Here is a 10,418-nt window from a genome sequence, read left to right on the forward strand (position 1 = left end):
AATGAATTATTAACTATAGATAGACGGGATAACTGTAATTCAGTTCTGCTTGGTCAAAAAAAATAACTTCAGATATCAATAATATTAGTCTACTTATCCACAATTGTCACCTCGGATATCCACATCAAACTTCCTGGGGCAAAATACATTGCATTGATTTTGACCAGATGTCCACGTTTAAATTGCAGGGGGAAAAAAGAAAGGAAAAAAAAGAAAGAAAGAAAAGAAAACCCAGATATTTTAGCTTAGATTTTGTTTGTTTTTTGTTTTTTTTACATTTTGCATCGACCTCACTGTGAATTAATCAAGAAAATAATTGCCAGCTTAATCAATGTCAACAGGCAGCCCTAGAAACAGGCTTTATCCTGAGAAATGACCTCAATCATTAAAACAACAAACTCAGACAGTAATTGTGAAGCTAACCTTAGCCTTTTTTCTTTTTTAATCAAGTACATTTACACTTTGAATCCCATAAGAAACTCTGCTTGTCCTGCAACATTTAGTGTATTTCTATTGAGCAGAATCATTGGCGAGGTTTGTTACAACTTTGCTGGCCAAATCTGACATTGACCAAGCCAAAACACATGAAGGGAAATTCTGTCATGTTCCTGGGAACAGTAAGCAGAACATTTACCAGTTCTTTGTAACTTATTGTGGCTTTTGATGAGAGGGGGGAGGATAAAACGAAGGCTTGGCATGACGTTCGTGCTGATCGGATGGAGCTGGTTTTGCAGAAGGTGAGGTTGGAGGATCGGGATATGTCGGCATGGGAGCCTGCTGAGGAACATAATATGCCGGCAGATAAGGGTGTGGGTAATAAAATGGCTGTTGAGCTGCAGGCTTCAGGGCGGTAGCTGCACTGGTTGTTGAGGCGGTAGTCGGAGCAGCAGTTTGAGTGTTTTGTCTTTGAGAAGGATACTTCTGAGGGGGATAGAGCACAGGGATCTGGTAGGTTTGAGGATACACCTGATATGGTTTGTGCTGCTGGATTACAGGTTTGGGACCCTGAGGAGATGGAGTTTGACCTTCAGGAAGCTGTGGGAGTTGGTGGAATGGAGGGGAAGGATACTGAGGGGGAATTGGAAACCGTGTCTGCAGGGGAACAACAGGCTTCCCATCACGCTTAGTGGTGGGGGCAGGTGTGGTTACCGAAGCAGGAGGAGAAAGAGGAGGAGGGGTTGTTGGATGGAAAATTCCAGGTACCATGGGGAATTGTGGGAAAAAAGGAAACGGATACTGTGGAGACTGAGGCATCTGGGGTAATGAAGCCGGAGGAGCTGCAGGAGGTTTCATAGGTGGCACCGGTCTGGGAAACAGAGGATACTGAGGGAACTGTGGATACTGTGGCATAAGTGGAAATGCAGGCTGCTGAGCTGCAGGTGAATCTTGATTTCCAGTGTCTGCTGAAGCACCTGAGGGCAGCTGTGGATGTTGTGGCAAAGGCGCCACTGTACCTTGCAGGTACTGAGGAAACACTGGGAACTGAGGGTACTGAGGATACTGCAGGACAGGATGGTCACTGGGAGGCGCAGCGGTCGTTGTTCTGGTAGGCTTAATGTTCGGAGATGTAGGACATGTGACCAAGAGCTCAACTTCCGCCAGCAGAAGAGATAGTAAATACTTCTCCTCCTGCAGGGGGGAAGAAAGAACACAGAGTAAATCAAGATGTTTATGCTTCAGCTTCCATTTTTAACCACAAGAGGGCCCCACCATACCTGAGTCTCTATACACAGGCCTCTGTTGTAGGGAGCAGAGAGCATCAGTCCACCAGGGAGCTCTTCAACAGTGAGTCCACAACTGCTACAGAGTGATGAAAGGGGCTGCCACGTGCCAGACACTGCAACAGTTTTAATATCGGATGAGAAGATAATGAAAGCAGTTTCCTATTGCCAATCTGTGAAGTCAACTACCTTTAACTTTGAGTCCATGTGCTGTAATACCACCAATCTTCACCACCATCCCAGATGGGAAGCAGGACACAGAGGGTGGTGGAAGCACAGCAGGGCAGGACATTGTCATCGGTGCCCCCCATAAACGCAGTGGCAGTACATAATCACCATCCTGCAGTGTTAAAATGAATGAAAGGCAGTCATATCCAGGAAGTTCAGATCAGCTGAATACTGAAGGCACCACTGAGAAGATGGCCAGAAAAAGTTAAAGGGATGCTTCATGAACATCCAACATTTCACAATCAGTAAGTGCAGTTTGATTTCACAAGGGCAGCTTTTGCAAACGGACCGGCCCATAAAATGTATTTTGCAAAAGACAAATCAACAGAGATCGCAAACATTGGTGAATACTGATATTAAGCGCACCTGCTGTGTAACATGGCAGCCCTGGTAAGGTGCAGCAAACTGCACATCCCTGCGGGACCTCCTCACAGAGAAGCCACATTTAGAGGGCATTTGGGACAAAGGAGTGAGAGGTTGCTCACCTGTTTGACATTAGCAAAGAAAAGTTTAAAACAGTGAATTGGCCCAAAAAATTAATTTTAAAAAAAAAAAAAAAGCCACATATAAAACCTACCACTATCCACAAGTATGTGAGGAGCTCTGATGTCTTTGACTCTCAGAGTCATCAGGTTGTCACTACATTGCACTGACGGATCAATGCGCTTCAGTTTAGCATTCATCAAATTGTGCCGCACTGAAACAAAAAGCACAAATTCTGTTTGATGACTGGGAACATCAAACACCACAGAGGCCACACTGCCCTGAGGAAACTGTTACAGTCTGCATCACACTTTAGAGCAATGTCCCCATACTGTCTCTACCCTGCCAGCAACACAAGCACATGTTATGCAGCGTATGAGCACGTTAGAGACATAATGTACATGTCCAACACATCGAGTCTCGAGGCACTCTGTGGGATTGAATGTGTATTACACCATCGTCATGTTCAAGTGTGCAGATAAGAGCACAAGAAATACTCACCACATTTCTCTACAGTCTTACTAGTCATGACAAATTATACAGCATCTTTAAATTCAACAACCTTTACTGTTGTTTTTGATTTTTTTACATGAAAGAAACTGCTTTTATTTTTCATTGTCTGGATGGATGTTTTACAGATTTTGTTGTTTTAGTTTCTATTTCATTTGTTTGTTTCAGTTGTTGGGTATTAAATATTGTTAAACATGTTGTGTGTTATGTGAACAATTAATAAAACTGTTAAAAAATAAATGAGACTGAAATGTCTCAGAAATCAGATAACTGAAGGTTTTCAGGTTGTTATAATGAAAAAAAAACTACATTTGCTTAATAGCCTGATGGCATAGACAGAGTAAAGGTAGCGTTTATTGCAAGACACATGAACATAATAGTTTCTGGCAGTTCTCTAGTTTTTGGGAGACCGATATTGGATATTGGTAATGAGTTTGTTAGCCCACTTTCCTTGGTTAATCTGTTTTTTTAAGAAAGGGGGATGAAAATTATATACCCATTCTAAATCCCAGTTTGAGACAGGTAAAGAGGGGAGGGTTGTGGTTGGAGATAGTAGTTTATCTGGCAGTTCTCACTTCACTGTCTTGATGAAACATTGCTGTTTTATGAACTCACAGCTCTTTTTTCTCCATTTTTTTTTATTTAAAAAGATACTAAATGTATAGTATCCAACATATAAAACGCAAACATCCAAAGATACTCCAACAATCAACAGGAGCAAGCAATCATTAAAACATAAACTAAATATATATAGCCGATAACTAAAAATAGATATTGAGTGGTTAGAATTTGACTCACTAATGATATATAATATAGCCTACTGTTAAATATTGATAAACCTCAACAAATTAAATAATGAGGTATTAAGCCAGAAATCTAAGGAGATAATCTAAATATAATGTTATTATATTGAAGAGAGTGCTGTATTTATTTCAAATGCATTACGGTCGTTGGACAGGAAACCAGCCTGCATGTGCCATGAATTATGTAAATCTGGTGTCGGAACAAAATTTCGATTTTTGTTTGATTCAGCTACGCATGGACTAGTTACAGTATGTCGAGCACTTGGAGATCACACCTGACTTCAACGCTGTGGATCACAAAACACGTGAGAGGATGTGTAACTTACCACGAGTGGATGTTTGGTCAGGCCTGATGGTGAGTGAGCCCCGTCGTGTTGGAGCCACAGGTTCATGCTCCACACTCCTGAGGCGAACACTACCTGCTGATGGAGGCCTCTGAACAACAGCCTCCGAATCCATAGCTGCTCCATAACAAAGCTGTGCGGACGTCACAGTCGTCAGCACTACGAAATACAATATACTCCAAGTCATTACTGCTGCGATTATCACAGTACAATAGGCGTGTTTTTCTCTTTGACATTAGTTGAGATGACCGCCAAGACAGCCACACCGTCGATGAGTCATACATATAGTGCTCAGAGCTTCGTAATTGATGAACCAATCACAGGCCAGCTCGGTAAGAACACCTGATTGGGGAAGAGACAGGTGGTGACGCCTCCTCTCAAATGAATAAACCAGCTGACGTGAAGTAAGCCTTTGAGAAAACTCAGTGAAACTAACTAAGGTGCATGTTCAGCTTGAGAAAATAAGACCTTATCTTTCAAAATGAGACAACTAAATTATTGTTTCAGTTGTTTTCACTTTATTGATACATGAGCAGTTACAGTATAAAATACAAATGAACCATCACTTGGACAATATAAATGTAATTATGCTTGCTTACAAAGCATACATATAAAATAGATCTAGGTGCAGGTCCAGGGGTTAAAATGCAGAATTTCTGTGTACGTGGTTCGTCAAGGTTATGGATGAGTCGTATGAAGTCCCTTTATTTTATTTTATTTTAAAAACACACATAGAAAACAAACAAACATATTGGTATTTTTTTGAAGCTTTACATTTGATCAAAAGTAAGCCGATGCTCCCATAACTTTATAACCATTGACAACACTACAGATGCAAACAGGAGAGAGGTGTTGATTCAGATGATAGAAATGTTACACCTACTGACTAAAACTGGTCTGTCATGCATACACCAATAAATATATATATTTTTAAAAATGTTGATAATATCCACTTGGAACACATAGACAAGTCATATTATGATCATTTTCAGGTTTATACTTTTATTTGGGGGTCCTTCTAGAATAGCTTTTCATACTTTCATTTTCAAAAACCTCGTATTTTTCTCGTATGGTGCATTGCTGCAGCAACTCTTTTCACACTGTGTCCTAAACGCCCCATTTCAGCTACAGAGTGAGACGTCTTGCCTGTGTTCAATGTTTAGTTAGAGTTGCACATGAATTTAACAGGCAGGCTGTAGCCAATCAGAGGCAGAGCAGGGCAGGTCTTACCGAGCAAGGTAATGTAATCTAAAATAACACTGCTAGAGCAGTAGTAACTGTATGTTTGCTGACGGACTGGGGTGTATGTTTTCACTTTGCAGACCTTTTACTTGCACAAAAGTGCTTCATAACACAGTAAAGGAAAGGTAAATACCCCAAAAGTATAATATTACCTCTTTGAAATATTTCATGATATCCAGTGGAAGTCATATCCCAGTAAAGAGATTGATAGTGCAATATGTGTCGATTTTTAGTTTTGAAAATAAAAACAAATAATCAAATCTCTCAACAGAATGTGACAAGTTTTGACTTTTCATCAAATACACATCTATGAACTCTCTAGAAAACGTTTGTCTCCTAGCAGTCCAAAGCTCCTGTGCAGGTTGTTTAAGCACCAACACAATTCCTGCTAGCTGCACAGCTAACTGAGTTAACAAGCTAACAGTAGCTACAGTCATTACTGTCCAGATTTCATGACTGTGCCATTTTACAAAGAGAGTAGGAAGCTTGTAGACAGCTTAGAGATCAGTGACGTCGTCCTCAGACCAGTCCAGCTGTTGATTCGCTGCTGGGAGTGCTGGATTAAGTTCTTCTCTCTGGTGCGCAATAGCAGGAGACCAGTCACTGCCGTTATAATCTGAGGTAGCACCTGGTGACTCTATTGGCTCTTTTGCTTGGAAGTGGTCTAATGATGGGCAAATAGAATCTGTTTCTAGATTCCACCTATGGCCAACATAAGCTGGAGGGAATGCAGTTGTGCCACCATCTCCATCAGTGGTGTCTGTGCCCAGAGATTGAGTCCATGAGGGAGGTGGAGGTGTGAACAGACCTCCTGTTAGAAGCTGTCCGTGATGAAGGGCATTGTCAATGCTGCGCCTGAGGTTGATAGGAGACGGCGGCCGCATGTCGAATTCTATAAGTGAAAGAACACACTCGCGTTCACCAACTTTCTGCCACAGTAATGCGGCCTGAGAGTCGGAGCAGCTGATGCTAACAGGGTCAGGCCTGTATTCTAGAATAGTGTTGGATGTTGGCTCATCATACGGACACATGATGTTATTGTTACCGAAACCTGTTTTAGACAGGTTGCATGTTGCCCAGTTTCTTGGCATCAGGTCCTCCCAGGTTTTCTCTGATTTTCTGAGTGGCCCTCTCCGTATGTGGGCCAAGACCCTGCGCAACAAGCTTGTCTCCTTCATCCCTCTAAACAGCTCACTTCTGCTCTGCCCTAGATCACCCCTTGAAAAACCTCTAGATGGCATCCAGAAGATCCACGAGCCCAGGACAAGCAGAGAGAATCCCCAACCTAACTCAAGTATTCTAGCCCAAAACTGACTGAGCCACCAGCCCCAACCAAAGCGCCTCCAGTTCCCCAGCAACCCATAAAGCCAGAGGAGACTATACATCTGAAGGCTGCAGCAGAGGACCCCGAGGAAGGCGCACACTGCTGTAACTCGCTTTGCACACTTTTCAATCCTCTGCGAGGGACCCCACTGAGGTACAGACGACCTGAGGAAAGGATGTAGATTAGAGCAACATTTAGGGAGGATCCCCATGCAGAACGGGAGACCCCAGCAGAGAGATAGGGTCTGTAGTAACAGAGGGAGAGCAGGTGAGAAAGTCTGAGAGAAAAGGTCTGCAACAACTAATGGGGCACAATGTAAAACAGCCAGCCCTCCAACCAACCACATCTGCTGCAGCTTTAGTGGGAAAAGCAATAAATTGAACTCTCTGAGTGTGACCAGAGCGAGGGCAACCTGCGCCCACAGAAGGAGCTGCATGGGAATATTATGGAGTGCTGCCAGAGTAGCACGAGACAGGATCTGACGGGTCCCGTAAGGATCGATTAGAAGGAGGACGGCGCGTAGAGTACCACTCAGGATCAGAAGACCGTTCGCCAGAGTCAGGGCGTCACAGAAAGGACGAGGAAGAGTGCATGCACCAGCCATCCCCACAACTGCCAGGACGGCCAGCGAGATGAAAAGGCCGGCAGATCCAAAGACGTGAAGTTCCCAGGCAAATGCCAGAGTGCGCCTCATGTCGTCCCAGAGCAGATTTGTGCCATTAAAGCTTGGGAAAACACAAGGGCTGAGTCCGAGCACACAGGGGCCTCCGGGTCCTGACTGGTTCTGGTTTGGCATGGAAGTAAACACATTGGTTTGTAGGGGCAGTTTCGGCCTGTCTTTACCTGAGAGCTGATCTGAGAGACAAAAAGAGGGAGAAAGAGGAAAGCCTTATTATTAATGCAAGGAAAGTCGATGATGTTGATGCTTGCTGAGAGTGAACTGACTGATTGACTGACAATATTTTGTATTTGACATCTGTTTTGACTTCGATTAATCATCACATGCTCACTTACCGCCCAGAAAATCATCATTTACTGTGAATACATGACTCTCTTTGAACTCTTCATATGTGACGTGGCCAAGAGCTTCCTCTGAGATAATGTGCACACTGGACTGAGTATGTCCTGTAATTGAAGTATTAGCTCTGTCAGCTCCTTGGCCCTGAGCCCCTGAGTGGTGTAGAGTAAGTGCTGGTGTCGTAGACCCAGAGCGCTTTTCACTGCCAGCTCTCCGCGATGCTTTACTGTCAACACGCTGTCCGCTGCCCTCCACAGAGTCACTGCTGCTCACCGAATGGAAGATTAATTCACTGGACAAGCTGTCCGGGGCATTGTTGTTTCTGCCTATGCCTCGAGTCAGTTGGACTGAATCAGAGTTGTCCAGTGAATGCAAAGTCTGAATGAGGCTTCCAAGTGAAGACAGACACACAATGAGGAGAAAAGATGAATGCCCCATTTTTGTTGAGATCCAAACACCTGTAGAAAAACAAAGAAAGAGAAGAAGAGTTGAAAAACATTTCCACATATTAAAGCTCTAGTGTGTAGAATTTAAGGGTAGGGTTGGGTGCTGTTCACATTTTAACCAATACTGATACTGGTACTAAGAATTTTGTGCTGGTATCCAAAGGATACTGACTTACTTATAAATCGTACATAGACTTCTGTATTAGTGTACTCAAGAGCAGATTTGGATGGAATTTTGTTTATATCTTATTCCATTTCTGCCCTATAGACTTCTGCATGCATCAGACTGAAATGGACTACACAAACTTGATGTTGAGTCACAAAAATTATCACATAAGTAATCCTATGTTCAAATCTTATAAAAGACAATAACTCCCGGGTATAACTGCATGAGTTTGCAGGTTCTACAATATCTGTGGAGGGTTTGTCTGAGTAAATATACACTGCTTGGTGGAAACTTGGCGCAGCTTGAGTCGGCCTGATCTGTAAATGACCTTTGGGTCACAGATGTCAAGCTGCCACTTCAAAATATACACATGCTATGAACAAACATGGATTGTAAATTAATTTTAAAAAAAACAAAAAAACAACAACAATGGAACACACGTATCGTATGCACGATCATTTTATTTTCAGCTCTGCACAAACATTTCTCACAGGTGACCTGATTTCCCAGTTGCCACCTCAGCTGATAAAGTAGATGATAAATGAGAGTTTCCTTTGACTTTTAAACATCATAGTTTAAAAAATGACGTGTTGAAGAGTGCACTCTTCAAATGTTAACAGTTATATAAAAAAACTCAAAAATCTAAATACCCCATCGCTGAAACAATCTCTCAAATTATTAAATCAAAGATTTTAAAATTCTCCACAAAGTCAGATTTACCTGTGATTCTCTGTGCTCCGCTTCCTTTCAGTGTGTCATGGGCAGCACTCTGTCCATAGCTGCAACACAAGCATGAGTAACTTCTGAGCTCTGATGTAGCTACAGGTGGCACATCACAGTGAGCGTTGAACACAGTGGATTTACAGTCCTACTGACATGCTCACAGCCATCCAGCCTTCAAAGCTGACGTCTTATTCCTATTACTGCACCGGCTGGTTACTTGGCAGCCGTCCATCTTCTATTTGACCTGCAGAAATGAACCACAACACCAGGGCAAAACTCTGAAAATGTTTTGACTGACCACCATCCAGGCTTTTACACTCACATGTAGATTTCAAAAAGGAAGAAAGTGTGTTAAAAGTGTTAAAAATAGGCTATTAATCAAATCCCACAAGGCTCGCCAGCTTGTTTCTACAACAGTTGTGTTAAGGTTAAGGTTAAATCCCTTCGCTAAAGGATTACATTAAGATTCTTACTGTAGTCACATGAAGTGATAATGTGTAGCCAACTAGACACGAGCGCTCTAGTACTGTTTCATGCCAACTCACCATGTTATCGCTGTGAAAAAGATTTGGGGCTTGTGCCACACATGACATCATACATGGACAGTAGATGATAAGCATGCTGTATAATATCATAACGTGTCTTTTTGCATGATCTTTATCACCCCTTATCACCACCAAAGTTATTTATGAATCAAATATTAACACCCATGTATAACTCCCACCACCACCTCCAGCAGGGTGCCCTCACTGAATCCCAGTGTGCAGTGAGTGTGGGAATTAACTCTTCCCTCCCCAGTGTGCAGAGGCCACAGCCTATGCAGGCAGCGCATCTGTGCTGGTCCACCTTAAGACGGGCGAGAGGCAGTTTGTTGTGGGGAGAACAGGGGGAGGCCCTCAGCAGCACATGCCTGGCTCTTTAAGGCAGACTGGGGAAGTTAGTTTTTGTTAAAGGTACATGCATTCAAATGTGAAGCAGCCGTCGGCGGAACATCCTGGCGAGCATTTTAACGCCGCTTCAACTCACAAAGTGTGTGTTCATTTTAATTGATCGAACCTGGAGCCAAGTCAGCCAAACGAAGTTCCATTTAATGACTTTTTACTGGGCTTTGAACCACATCTTACATGTATTGTGACCTACAGATATCACCATGAGGCCAATAAACAACCAGATGGAGCAATGAATAAATAAATAAATAAATGAGGTGTATATTTGGGCTTCTTCCTCTGGAGAATATAATAACTGCTTTTCGATCAGATGTTCATCAATGTATTTGAATGCACAGGTTATATATGGGTGCATATGTCTCACTTGTGCTACTTTCCCTTTCTGTTTTTCCAGTTCCAGATAATAAAGAAAATTATAGATATGTAAAATATATATGTGTGTGTGTGTATATATATAGGATGC

General features: G+C 42.6%; 2 protein-coding genes across 3 annotated transcripts; both read right to left on the bottom strand.

The window, feature by feature from the left end:
• Window positions 1-406: 406 nt before the first annotated feature.
• On the bottom strand, window positions 407-4,380 carry LOC119020811 (vegetative cell wall protein gp1-like). Of its 2 annotated transcripts, XM_037100490.1 has the most exons (6): window positions 4,072-4,380; window positions 2,527-2,646; window positions 2,316-2,434; window positions 1,911-2,061; window positions 1,716-1,837; window positions 407-1,629 (listed from the first exon to the last, which is right to left on the bottom strand). In XM_037100490.1, exons 1-6 carry the CDS (start codon window positions 4,274-4,276, stop codon window positions 649-651), a joined length of 1,698 nt encoding a protein of 565 aa, XP_036956385.1. In that variant the 5' UTR covers window positions 4,277-4,380; the 3' UTR covers window positions 407-648. The 2 variants fall into 2 exon arrangements, with proteins under 2 accessions (XP_036956385.1, XP_036956386.1); XM_037100491.1 differs by lacking the exons at window positions 2,316-2,434; window positions 2,527-2,646.
• A 1,448-nt stretch (window positions 4,381-5,828) lies between these two features.
• Window positions 5,829-9,657, bottom strand: LOC119020668 (proline-rich transmembrane protein 3-like). Its single transcript, XM_037100164.1, has 4 exons — window positions 9,554-9,657; window positions 9,006-9,252; window positions 7,670-8,131; window positions 5,829-7,510 (listed from the first exon to the last, which is right to left on the bottom strand). Exons 3-4 carry the CDS (start codon window positions 8,109-8,111, stop codon window positions 5,829-5,831), a joined length of 2,124 nt encoding a protein of 707 aa, XP_036956059.1. The 5' UTR covers window positions 8,112-8,131; window positions 9,006-9,252; window positions 9,554-9,657.
• Between the last annotated feature and the right edge of the window lie 761 nt (window positions 9,658-10,418).

Source organism: Acanthopagrus latus, chromosome 6, assembly GCF_904848185.1.
Source record: "Acanthopagrus latus isolate v.2019 chromosome 6, fAcaLat1.1, whole genome shotgun sequence".
Lineage (NCBI taxonomy): Eukaryota > Metazoa > Chordata > Actinopteri > Spariformes > Sparidae > Acanthopagrus > Acanthopagrus latus.

Excerpts from the sequence above, each read along its gene's own strand:
- LOC119020811 (XM_037100490.1), bottom strand. The coding sequence starts at position 4,276 with ATGACTTGGAGTATATTGTATTTCGTAGTGCTGACGACTGTGACGTCC. Across the intron at positions 2,435-2,526 it reads TCACATACTTGTGGATAGTG|GTGAGCAACCTCTCACTCCT; the intron begins GTAGGTTTTATA and ends AATGTCAAACAG. Across the intron at positions 1,838-1,910 it reads ACATGGACTCAAAGTTAAAG|TGTCTGGCACGTGGCAGCCC; the intron begins GTAGTTGACTTC and ends AAACTGTTGCAG.
- LOC119020668 (XM_037100164.1), bottom strand. The coding sequence starts at position 8,111 with ATGGGGCATTCATCTTTTCTCCTCATTGTGTGTCTGTCTTCACTTGGA. Across the intron at positions 7,511-7,669 it reads AAATGATGATTTTCTGGGCG|ATCAGCTCTCAGGTAAAGAC; the intron begins GTAAGTGAGCAT and ends TTTGTCTCTCAG.